Raw genomic sequence first — 13,891 nt, forward strand, 5'->3', positions numbered from 1 at the left:
GTAAAATCAAAAACATAAAGCGAGGAAACACGGCTGTGAGAACAGACAAAAAACACCTGGAACACTCCTTACACACGTTAGTGAAATAATGAGCCTGTCTGCATGCATACACTAATTTATAGGGTGTAAGGTACTTCTCTGAATGCCGTCACAGCAGTGCTCCATAGCTAATGATAGCTGCCTAGCAATAGGCAAGTCCTGGTGTTCATTGTGATCTTGCTCGATTGTTCCATCCACCAAACTGCTCAGATAAAGTGTGGTTAATACAGATACTGAAAATCTGGTGTAAGAGGAGAGATTTATTCGTTTAACACAGAGGAGCATGCTGTTTTGCTTCATTTAATAAACCTTACCTAAATCACACAATTAGGGAATGTCTATATGCAAAGGACAAAACATTACCGGTGTCAAATTGTGTAAAGATAAGCGCAAGACTCACCTTAGAAAAGGTCCTTGGAAATGTAGTCCCCGGAACCATCTGTTCTCGAACACTAAACAAACTCACACCTTTGGCACCGTACTGGGGGTACTGGCCTCGCAATGGGAGGCAGTCCTTTTATTATTTTATATTGCAACAACAACAACTTAAAGCAAATAAAATGAGGTAGATTTATGGTGAATACATTAGTTAATACTAAGCAAAGGGTTCAATGGAAAATAAAAGAACACAAAGTCTTGTGAACTTTGCATGCTAACACTGCCCAATAACCAAAGAACCAATTAGGATTACAACAGAACTCTCTTATACCTCGTCCTGTGACTCATGCTCTAACAGCATGCTCCTAACCAATTAGCAGGCCTTGACCTTATAAGGTAAATACTGGCAAACAAAGCTAAGCTTATATTGCTTATATTTAACTTGACCTAACGCACACAACAGAATACATATTTTTATCTTAGGGCTGGCTTCCTGCCAAACTAGAACACGATGTACATAAGTAGCAGACGTGACACTTTACAGTTCATCTTAGGTGTGAAGAACGTTGCTGGTAACCACAGCCTTGCAGATGCCACGCTTCTTTCTCCGCACGTGCTACAGCAATGTCCGGTTGAGGGGCCTCTGCTGCAGTTTCCCTCGATGGGCCTCGGCACCTCCTCCTGAGTCTTCGTTGAGTTTTCATCTCTGAAACATATTTAGCTTCATGCAAAACATCTAAAGTAAGCTGGGACATATGACAACTTCCACAACAATGCGCATGTATACTAAGCTTTCTATCAGGTTATGAATTCATAATGAATTAATTAACACATTTGTAACGGTCCTCCTTGCACACTGAACCACGTCTGCTTGTTTCATTTAGACTCTTTAAGGAGGAAATACAGACCAAAGCAGGTTTGAACAGCAGAAAGTGAGCTACAGTGTCAGGAGTCTGACAGTGCTTAGGCACGGAGCATGTTGCAGCAGTACAGGATCTGTGCTGGCCTAATGTGGTTCTCTCTCCGCAGCTCAATGCAGTCAGTCCAAAGGCTCCGCCCACCCGCTTACCATTCATGAGCAGTAGTTTGAAAAAATATTTACTCAATATCTTAACTGTAAAGATGTTTCACCAAAAACAGAGAGTTCATTCAGTGTGAAATTACTGTATACCCCACAAATCTAATGCTGAAATACTATACAAAATATAAAAACTGGAATTTAATAACCTTAATAGTTATAGTTAAATATAATATGATAAAACTGAATGTAACTGTAATGTACTGAATATTACATTAGTGAAAGGCTATAAAAAAATGAAGCCCAGGATGACTTTTACTGAAAGCTCCAAAACACACTGGATTCAATCCAGCAGATTGAGCTGATCATTCTAGCGAAAGACTTTAATGCCCATATTGGTGCAAATAGATCCAGATGGGAAGAAACAATGGGAAGATTTAGCCATGGCCAGATACAAGACAATGGGTTGCGCCTGCTATCCTTTGCAAGATCAAACAATCTGGTCATTGACAATAGCCAATTTCATCGCAAACCCACCTGGCAATGACTCTTCTCTCCTTGACTAGGTACTGATTAACTGATGCATCCATGCAAAAGTACAGCTGCAGTCACAGTGGGTAAAGTCAAAAAGACCTCCAACTGCCAAGAGGAACTGGAGATACCAGAGAAACCTGGACATTAAAAAAGACTGCCAGAAATCTGAAATTTCAGATTGCCTTGTCCAACAGATTTGCAGCACTTGAAGCACCAGATGATGTTGATGCTGCTGAGATGTTTTACGAAAACATTCTCGAATGTGCCAAGTCCCTGTGCCCATACATCCGTCACTAGACACAGCAAATGATCTCAAATGAATGCTTAGATCTGGTGGACCAACGGAAATTAGCCTAGTACCACACTGTCGAGCAGTACCAAGTCATCAAAAAAAGAACAAAGGCAGACAGAGAAGCCTATTGGAAAAAGGTCACCTCTGATGTTGAAGAGGCAGCATCCAAGCATGAATACCGCACCCTCTATGAGATGCTTAAAAGACTCAATGGTAGAACCAAGTACACAAACGATAACATCAGGAAAGCTGACGGCACATTTGTCACCTCACCCACTGTACAACCATGAGCCACCTCATAGGCCAGCTGCAGAGCCACCACCAATTAACATGCCACAGAATGTTGATAGTGAGTCAAGGGTTAAGGAAGTGACAAAAGCAATCAGACCACAAATGCCAGTATTAGACCAAGAGACCGCTGAAATGCTGAAAGCTGGAGCGAATGACATTCTGCATTAGTTGGATTCCCTCCTGACACTAATCTGGTGCTTGGAATGTGTTCTATCTGCCTGGAAACAAGCTGTCCCTGTGCCAATCCTGAAGAATGGTGATAGCCGGACTGTCACTATTTTAATATTAGAAAATATTTCATTTTAATCATTTGTGGTCTATATTATGCTGGCAGTGTGAATATATTAATAAGCTTTAACAGAACAAAAATCAAAAAACTTTCATTCATATCATAATCATCAAATATATTACAAAAATTTTTATTTTTGTGTAAACACTCACTGTAAGTGTGTGATACACATCATCAGATGTCCGGGCTGTGGGGTCGAGAGCTGCATACGTGTCGTCTTTAGCACTCGGCCCAGCGTTCTGCAGAGAGGAGGGGTGGAGAACATGAGGAGGTTCTGCTGAACATCTTCACTGTAAGAGTTTATTATGAATAAGGCACACACCTGATGGACATTTCTGTAGTAATATGAATATTTTTTTTACATGCATCACATAAACAGATTTTTTTAAATACATGTAGTACATTTATATTATGAATTAAAGATGATTATGTGACATTTTTTTTTTTTTTACAGTATTCCTGTCAGTGCTTTATGGGATGGGAGCTTTTTGTTAGGTGAGAGGTGTTTCCATTTTTCAGTTTCTCTATAACATGACAATCCAACTTTTTAAGATTCAAGATTCGAAGAACTTTACTAATCCCAGAGGGAAATTGCTTAGTATTTAAGGTATTATTAATTATTTATGGTATTATAATTATTTAATATATTTAAGGTATTATTAATTTAAAAATTTCATGGATGCTTATTTGTTTCTTTAAGACATTCTTTGTTCTTTTCCCAAAATTGCAGATCGGTCACAAGGCAACCAGAAATTGGAAAATTGTATTTTTTTGTGCTTTAGAAAGTATAAAAAACAACTAGAGAGGTACATTTCCTGAAGAAAATGTGAGTGGTGCTTGACGTGGCGAAACTCTGGCCCTCCATATCTCTATGACAATGGGATCTTGATAGCAACATGCTAATATAGCTAGCATCAAGCTAGCACCATGCTAATCAGCTAAACATCGTGCTAATTACACTAGCATGATGCTAGGAACATTCTATACTTGTTATTAGCGAAAAGTTAGCATAATGCTAGCAACATGCTAATAGCGTTAGCATCATGCTAGCGATGTGCTGATGAAATTAGCATAACGCTAGCAAGATGCTAATTTTGTTAGCATCATGCTAGCAAAATGCTAATCGCGTTAGCATCATGCTAACAGCATGCTAATGAAGGTGCTAGGGGGCGTGGCTTATGAGCATGATGATAAATGCAAAAGAGTGTCTCTACGACAGTCGGTTCCACAGTTAAATCAATTTTAAGTCTGTGGGTGGTTAATTGCCCCCTGCAGGGGCAATTAACCACCCACCCCTTAGAAAAGTCACAGCACCCTGTTCCCGAAGATGGGCCGCAGGGTTTGACACCTCACTCATGGGACTCAAAGTTGGTCTCAAAGTAAAGTCTGTAGGTGGTTAATTGCCCCCTGCGGGGGCAATTAACCGCCCACTTCTTAGAAAAGTCACAGCACCATATTCCCAAAGATGGGCCGCACGGTTTGACACCTCACTCATGGTACTGGGTCTAACTTGGTCTCAATGTTAAGTCTGTGGGTGGTTAATTGCCCCCTGTAGGGGCAATTAACCACTCACCCCTTCGAACAGTGAAAGCAGCCTACTCCCGAATAAGCCGCACGGTTTGACACCTCATTCATGGGTCTACAACGAACAGTGCAAGACTCAGTCAAAGTTGTTCTCAGTGTTAAGTCTGTGGGCGGTTAATTGCCCCCTGCGGGGGCAATTACCACCCACCCCTCAGAAAAGTCACAGCACCCTGTTCCCGAAAATGGGCCGCACAGTTCGACACCTCACTCATGGTACTCAGTCAAAGTTGTTGTCAGTGTTAAGTCTGTGGGTGGTTAATTGCCCCCTGCGGGGGCAATTAACCACCCACCCCTTCAAACAGTCAAAGCAACCTACTCCCGAATAAGCCGCACGGGTTGACACCTCATTCATGGGTCTACGATGAACGGTGCGGCACTAGTCATTTTTTTAAATTCCCATTATAAGTCAATGGGCAAAGTCGCCAAAATCCCCATTCAAATTCGATGGGGCAACTTTGGGGACCTCTCTTGCCCCGGGGGTCGAACTTATTCCCCTGTGCGGGGTATCATCTGACACAGGCTGCAATCCTCTTCAAATGTGGTAAATCTGACTTCTCTACAAATTTCACTCTCTGCGCTACAATCCGTCAAAGTTGGCCTCAATGTTAAGTCTATGGGATTTTTTGGCCAGTTAATTGGCCAATTAACCGCCCACCCCTTATTAAAGTCATAGCACCCCATTCCCGTATAAGCCGCACGATTTGACACCTCACTCATGGGTCTATGACAAACGGTGCGGGACTAGTTACGCACCAAACTTTTGTACGGAAGAATTTTGCAAGATAACAATAGTGATGCTTTCCTAGTTACGCGCCAAACTTTTGTACGGAAGAATTTTGCAAGATAACAATAGTGATGCTTTGCAAGCACCGCTAATAAGTTTGCAAGAGAATAGTAGTGATGCTTTGCAAGCACCACTAATAACTGGTGATGACACCACCTGGAGCAAGTCCAGTAGCAAATGCACTCAGTTGTGGTCATTCCCTGAAAACAAACTCAACATCCTTTTAATTCTAATCTTTAAAATCACTCTTTTATTGTGGGCAGTATAAGGTACACCTGTGCACTTCTCATGATGTCAGGTCAGCATCTTGATGTGGCACACCTGTGAGGTGGGATGGATTATCTCAGCAAAGCAGAAGTGCTCACTATCACACATTTAGACTGATTTGTGAACAATGTTTGAGAGAAATGGTAATATTGTGTATCTGGAATAAATTTTAGATCTTTAAGTCCATCTAATGAAAAATCGGAGCAGAAACAAAGGTGTTGCGTTTATATTTTTGTTGAGTGTAGATCAGTGTCACGGTTGAGACACAACTGAACCCAGTAGTGGACAAACAGATATATGATGAGTTATTGAATACAGAAAAATTAAACATGCAGGTGCTGCAGGAGCAGAGCAGAGAAGCTGTGTGTTTGAGTCTGTGTGTGACGGGATGAATGGGGATCCCCTATGACGTGGAGAGGAGGCGAGGTGATGACAGAGGTGAATCATCAACAACTTGGAAGTGGAGGGTGAAGGAAATCCTCTGGTATTGCGAAATACAAATTCTCAGTGCGTGAACAGTCAGTCCAATGTCTGTCTGCCTCCACGAACAGAGTAATCATAACCAAAACCATTTCTTGGGGAGTAAAAAGTCAGCGTGCAGTGTGTGAGCGCTCTCCCCTGGTGTCCATGAACAAAGAAGTGCTCACACACACAGACACAGTGAAAGTCGCGGAGCAACAAAGAGTAACGAGAGGCATTAACCAAGGGACCATCAGTGAGATCAAACAAATACAAAAAATGTGAATTAAATTAATTACTAATCAGATAATCAGAAGAATCAATAACTAATCAGAAGAGAACAGATAAGATATTAAGGGTCATGTTAAACATGTTAGTGTTTAGTGGGTAGAGGGTAAGTGTTTGGAAGGAGAGTCCCCTAACATATTAACACTGTGTAATTGTCCTTTAGGGATTTTCTTTCTCTTCTTTGTTTCTTGTTCGTACATGGCAGCCAGTTTCATTAAAAATCTATCCAGAGAATTTCGCGTTTTTTCCTGCGCTGCACATTTAAGACACGGTTCATCAGGTGTAGCTCTCTGTTCACCACAGATTTGTTCATACGATACTTCTTGGCAGAGGCTTGGATGTCACTCCATTTTGCACAAAACTTTTTTATCATGAGAGTGATCCGCAACCGTGGGCTGAACCAAACTGATGCTGGGCACCACACTCGTGCTTTATTCAATTGTTGGTGGCAGCTTGGGATGGTGGTTTCTGGGTCATGTTCCCAGGAGAAGTTCATGAACAGAGACAAATTTTAGGCAAATGTTTTGGTCATGAACTGATTTGTTTGTACTTAGGTGCGTTCATGAATGGAAGATCCACTTTATATCCTGTGTTCCGGTTCTGTCACCCAAACCTATCAAATCCTTTTTTCATTTCTCTGTCCTCTAAAATACTTTTCAAAGGTCCTCAACCTTACCAAATTTCCTCGGTAGAGCCATCATCTCTCCTCTTTCTTGCTTCTATCTCCCTCACTTAATCAGTACTGTACATGTTTTATTGTCTCTTTATCATGACACTGTTAACATAGGACATTTGGTGTTTCCCTATAATATGGAGTGTGCTGTTACGTTTACTGTGACCTATTCAGCAAATTATCACTGGCTTGTTCTGTTTTGTTCCCCTGCTCCTTACCAAGTCTACTCTGTTTTGGATTAAATATAGATGTCTCTTTTTAACTGAATTGTCTCACTGCTGTCGCCATAGATGTTTTTCCCCTCTGACTTTGATAATTTAATGTTTACCCGGCACTGACTGATGTGGTGAAGGATAGCTCAGCACGGTTAAAAAAACTTAGGTAGGAGTTAGGACGTGAAAGTGGTGGGTTAATCTGGTTTTGGTTTGTGACAGCTGTTGATGGGAAGAGACATTACCACCCAATTACAGTTTTACTGTATAATTATGTTTCCTGCTGGCGTTACCTAACAATATAAACATGACGGATGCTTTAAAAATATTTACAATTTGTAACATATTTACTTTAAAAACATCTGACCTTGATGTGACCTTGACCCTATGTGGATAAATTCTAAACTGCAAGTTAATTCATTTCCAAATGATAATGACTCTTTGTTTATATTAACAATAAATTTAGATGTAAGTATGTAATTATTAAGTAGGAGAAGCAAAAAACTGCAATCGAATGATTGTTCTGAATACTGCTTATAGATATAAACCACTTAGGCACGTGTTGTTACAGGAAATTAATAACCATTGGAACAGTAACGGTAACTCATCACTTTGTGGATTATTTTGCTATTATAAAAACATAACTAGTTGTTTAATGACAGAACAAATACACATCTCAACACTATTCTCTACATTATTTACCTGTTGATCTTGTGTTGTACCAGTTCTTTTTTTTTTCCTGGAAGAGAAAATTACATTTCGATATTAAATAAATTATAATAAATCTATTAATCCTGTTACAATAAGTGTTTGATGTTCATCCTTGGGCAATACATTTGTTTCTGTAAAATAATTATATGGAAATACTTTTAAACCAGGAACACTCTCTATCACATGTACACCTGAACTCACTCATCACGTGCTGAACGCTTTACATAACAGATCTTCTGCTATCAAAGCCAAACAACAGACAAACAGATCTTTTAAACTTACATGACAGAGATAATCATAACAGACATAAATCACATTATACTGCTTTAACAGATTCATGACAGTAAAACACAAACACAATATTTGAAGTCATGAGGACGGCGATTTAATATTCACTCATCCACATTTCCCCAGTATTGATAACTGTATGAATCTGTCACACTGCTTATTACCGTACATTAATCATGTTAATCACAACATAACTTAATAGGAACGATACTTATTAACTATTCCACAAACTTGCTTTTAACTCAACACATCACTGTATTTTAACTCAACACATCACTGTATTTTAACTCAACACATCACTGTATTTTAACAACCACATTCTCACTAAATGGAAAACTAAATAAAATATTAACACCAAGTCTGACTTAACATCACAAGATGCTTGTTAAACCCAATGACTGAAAGAATGACACTAAATGACTTTAGTATGCGAGCAGGCCGGTCTATCCACACATGCTCTTATGTCTAGCTCCCTTAATAACCACACACGACTGATTCATGTCCTTAAACACTGGGTTTCATTAGCAGTCACTCCTTACCCACTTTCATCTGAACCATGGTATTTTAAGCACGTGTTCCTTATTTTTGTACCGCCAAAAAGTTATGGCCTTCTACCCAGATTACCAACCCCACTGATTGCTGATTTAAGCATGAGCACTCTTAATTAACACAAAGTTCAACATTTTTTTACTACTCTGGTACAACCTACTGTTGCATGAACACATAATACTGTTGTGCATTACTTCAAGATTCCTTAGCATCAATTTACCTGTAAAATAATTATATGAAAACAGTTTTAAAGCAGGAGCACTCTCTATCACGTGTACACCTGAACTCACTCATCACGTGCTGAACCCTTACACTCTACTAGCTTTCACGCTTAATTATCAGCCTAGTGTACCAATTATTGTGCCTCCGCTAGTATCTGATTGTAACAAGAACAGCACTCTTAAAGAAACATGCAGAGTATTACCAGTCAGTGTCACAGTAGTTTCCAAACATTACTTACTTGAAAAAAAAATAATAGGGGGAAATATTATATTTTATTTTTAGCTGGACATTATCTTTTAGGTCTACAAAAGCACTAAACCTACACAATACGGCTATAAGTATGTGCAATCACACTCATATGTGGTTCTTCCCCAAACTCTATCCACAAACTCAGTAGCACACAATTCTATAGAATGACTCTGTATTCTGTAGCAATACAGTTTCCAAACCCTGTTCAATGCCCCATGTGAGATTCACAAAGCCAACTTCATGAAGACATGGTGTGTTAAGGATAGGGTTGAGTATATTAATCAATTAACATGATTATAACCTTAATCTAATTTCATATTTTCTTACCTTTTAAAAAAGAAGGTGACGATAAAACAAACACACAGAACCACAAAGACTCCAACACCTGCATACACACCTACACTCTGAGACTCTGTGTGGATGATGATGTGATAATAAATCAGTGTTAAATGTTTATCAGTGTGATTCTCACTCATAAATTTACATCATCGCTCTCACCATTTACAGTGACGGACACTGCAGCTGATCTCTCAGAGCCGTGTTTATTCTGAGCCTCGCAGTAGTACTGTCCACTCTGTAGAGCTCTGTAACTCTGTCCAGATCCTACAGCTGAGGATTCATTCACCTTAAACCAGGTGTAGTTCTCCACAGGTGGGTTAGCATCACTGCTGCAGGTCAGAGTCACTGAACTGTCCTCCACTATCTCACCAGAGGGACTGATGGACACTGACACATTCTTAGGAGGATCTAAAATAAAACAAAAAAGAAAAAACATAAATCTATAAATCAAAAAATAAATCAATAAAAATTATGCACAATTATTAAAAGATGTCAAATGTGTGGACAAACAGGGCTGTCAAGGAATTCTATTACAATTTTATCTGTTATTGGCTGTGACAAGATCTTCATCATTAACTTACACAGAACATTCAGAGTTACACTGCTGGACTCCTGATGTCCGACTTCATTACTGCACTTGCACTTGTACTCTCCACTGTCCTCAGAGCTGATGTTGGAGATGGTGTAGGTCTTTCCTTTTCCTACTGATGTCATCTCCTTAAACCAGGTGTAGATCTCCACAGGTGGGTTAGCATCACTGCTGCAGGTCAGAGTCACTGAACTGCCCTCCACTATCTCACCAGAGGGACTGATGGACACTGAGACATTCTTAGGAGGATCTAAAATGAAACAAAACAAACAAAAAAAAAACATGAATAAATTAATCAATAAATAAATATTATGCACAATTATCAAAAAATGTTAAATGTGTGAGAAAACAAGGGTGTCAAGTAATCCTATTACAATTTTATCTGTTACTGGCTGTGAGAAGATCTTTAGCTTTAACTTACACAGAACATTCAGAGTTACACTGCTGGACTCCTGATGTCCGACTCCATTACTGCACTTGCACTTGTACTCTCCACTGTCCTCAGAGCTGATCTTGGAGATGGTGTAGGTCTTTTCATTTCTCACTGATATCATATCCTTAAACCAGGTGTAGTTCTCCACAGGTGGGTTAGCATCACTGCTGCAGGTCAGAGTCACTGAACTGCCCTCCACTATCTCACCAGAGGGACTGATGGACACTGAGACATTCTTTGGAGGATCTAAAACGAAACAAAAAAGAAAAAAACATGAATAAATAAATCAATAAATATGATGCACAATTATTTAAAGATGTAGAATGTGTGGGAAAACAAGACTCTCAAGTAATTCTATGACAATAGTATCTGTTACTGGCTTAAAAAAAAAAGATCTTCAGCTTACACAGAACATTCAGAGTTACACTGCTGGACTCCTGATGTCCGACTTCATTACTGCACTTGCACTTGTACTCTCCACTGTCCTCAGAGCTGATGTTGGAGATGGTGTAGGTCTTTCCTTTTCCTACCGATGTCATATCCTTAAACCAGGTGTAGATCTCCACAGGTGGGTTAGCATCACTGCTGCAGGTCAGAGTCACTGAACTGCCCTCAACTATCTCACCGGAGGGACTGATGGACACTAAGACATTTGTTGGTGAATCTAAATTAAAATTAATGAATAAATAAATAAATTGATTAATTAATTAATTAATCAATAGTTAAACTGTTATAAGATCCACAAGCACATGTACAAAAATACTGAAGATATAAAAATATAATGTGTTTATTAATAACCTGTGTGTCTGTGTGTGTGTGTGTGTGTGTGTGTAATTACATACAATTTAAAATTCTTTAACATTTTCTTACTTTTGCAATATATAAGAGTAAAGTAAATAAATCTCACATCTGACTCTGAGTGTGTGAGCAGGAGAGGGGAGATGTTCATATCCTGTTACAGCACAGCTATAACTGCCTGCATCCTCACTGCTGACCGACTGCAGGCGGACTTTATTGCTTTTGATGGTGTTTGTGGTTAAATCACGGCTGGTTTTGTACCAGATGAATGTTGGATCAGTCAGACTGCAGGTGGTTTTACAGGTCAGAACGGCTGATTGTGTCTCTATCACTTCTGCAGGAGCGATCACCTGAAGATCTTAAACACAGAGAGACACATTACATCAGGAAAACTGTACTGAGGCCAATAAAGTGTTTTTGTATTTATTTATGTTCTTATAAATGTTTTTTCCAGTGTTAACAACTATCTCATATCTAAGAGCTAATCATCCTTTTTCCTTCAGCACCTATTGTTCAGTTTATTTTTCTAAGAAAAAAAAAAACACTCTCTCTGACCCGTCTGTATCTGAAGAGAGATTATGGCCTGAGTGATAAATGTAGAAAATAAGATGATTTTATTTACCTGTAACAGTGAGAGTAACTCCAGGTATACCCGCCCATCTTTCTGCAGCTACATTTGTTATGACTCTGAAGTAGTACACATTTACATCTGTTTTCTTCACATCACTCAGTTTGAGGGAGAAGTGTTTCTGTTTATCTCCAAAATACTCCACTCTGCCTGAGTAACCTGGTTCATTACGCAGATCAGTCGGCTCTATACCCTGAACTAGGTTTATGAACCAAAATGTCTCCTTCACTGTAAGACCTGTTGGGTGTGTGTACGAGCCGTTTATTAACACTGTAGATCCTTTTAAAGCACAGAGATGTTCCTGACTGTATGTCACACTCCATTTATTCCCAAGAGCTCCTGAAACATGACACATGAAAGAGGTTATTAGAGGTCATTATCCTGAGCCCCATAAAACACTGAGTTAGTTACAGCTTCACTTCTCTCCTCTGGAACTCTGGGTTGGAGAAATAAACACAATTCTTTACTACTGGAAAATCTGTGTGCAGGATTTGGACATAAAAATGCCCTCTGATCCATTATTTAGTCCACATTCACATTTGTTTATCTATAAATCCAGTCCCACTGATTCTAAGTACTGCATGTGGCCTGAAGTTCAGGTTTGAACAGAAGAAGATTAAACAAATTAAAAATTAAATTAAGGATTATTAAATTAAACTTATTAAATTAAGTTGTCTGTTTCAAAAGCACAACTCTGTTACATCTCACACAATGTCATTTTAAGTGAAGCACAGTGTATATATTATTTATAAGTTTAAAAATGTATGAGATTGTAAATGTGAGATTTACCTGAGATCATGAACAGAAACACCAGATAAAGTGGAGAAAGCATTGTGAGAGACACCATTGCTGGAGAATTTCTGTTAAAAAAGAAAAAGTATCCAGTCAGTAGTCAGGACAAGAACAACATAAGATCTACTAATCTGGAAAAAATATATCCAATGTTCACAAAACCAATAAAAAAATCTTTACTTTAACTTAACTCCATCTTTACTTCTGACTTTTTTAGTGAAATCTATGTAAAAGCTGTTTCACTTCTTTGGTGTGACTTCGGGACAGAGACAGATTTACAAACAGCAGCTGAAACTGATCTGGATTTACTTTTGTTCCAGCTTTACCAGTTGTTGCTACTGAGCAAGAACCCAAACGTTTAACATGAATTTTTTCTGCTTGTTCTTCATGTCATTTGTTACGATTAATGGTAATGAATAAAAAATAAAATATAGAAAATTATTATGGTGACCAACTGAAGAATGTGAGGACAGATTTAGAAAAGAATAATATATATATTCTCAGCAAATATCTTTTTAAAATATAATTTTATGATCGAACATTGTATGAAGAAGTGGAAGGTGAGAAGTGTTCACATTGACATTTGTTTTTACTATTTTCATTTTTTTAATGATGTGGTTGGTCAATAAAATATAATCATAATAATAATAATAATTATTATTATTGCAATTGTAGATATGTACAAATATATGTATATATATTTTCTTTCATTGACCGAACACATCATTCCCTGAGAGGAGAACTACTCTGTCTCAGATCTGGCCAAGATGTTTCCAAAGAGCTGTACCCGATCTGGTAACAAGATTTGGCTCGGCTTATTTTTGCACAATGGGCCAAATACGGCACAGATCTGTCCTTCATATCTGATGTGAATCTGTTCCAGAGCTAGGCCAAAACAGTACAAAGTAATAACTATAGATGAATTAAACTTCTAGTAATGATTGAGGAGTGCAATATTGCGTTGTATTCAGGGATGAGTTGCTTCCCTCATGCTTTCATAAACACACTGTAATGCTTCTACACAAAACATGACTTACATCACATCCACAGAAGTTGCACATACTTTGCCATCTTGCCCTGTCACTTTAACCGTGGAGCGCGTGCCAGCAAGGGGCTTTTAACACTGTTTTTAAACACAGCGCGAGGAGATCTAAAGTCAATCTATATGGAGATTTAGCTGGGAAG

At 38.7% G+C, this 13,891-nt stretch overlaps 1 protein-coding gene across 1 annotated transcript; it reads right to left on the minus strand.

Annotated features, from left to right (window-relative positions):
• Positions 1–581: 581 nt before the first annotated feature.
• On the minus strand, positions 582–12,824 carry LOC128506504 (B-cell receptor CD22-like). The gene is given in 10 exon segments (XM_053476998.1): positions 582–1,123; positions 2,994–3,080; positions 9,418–9,539; positions 9,626–9,874; positions 10,048–10,305; positions 10,477–10,734; positions 10,895–11,152; positions 11,396–11,644; positions 11,909–12,253; positions 12,704–12,824. Coding segments are annotated over 10 exon segments (1,890 nt in total). The 5' UTR covers positions 12,762–12,824; the 3' UTR covers positions 582–1,117.
• Between the last annotated feature and the right edge of the window lie 1,067 nt (positions 12,825–13,891).

Source organism: Clarias gariepinus, chromosome 18 (assembly GCF_024256425.1).
Source record: "Clarias gariepinus isolate MV-2021 ecotype Netherlands chromosome 18, CGAR_prim_01v2, whole genome shotgun sequence".
Taxonomy (NCBI): domain Eukaryota; kingdom Metazoa; phylum Chordata; class Actinopteri; order Siluriformes; family Clariidae; genus Clarias; species Clarias gariepinus.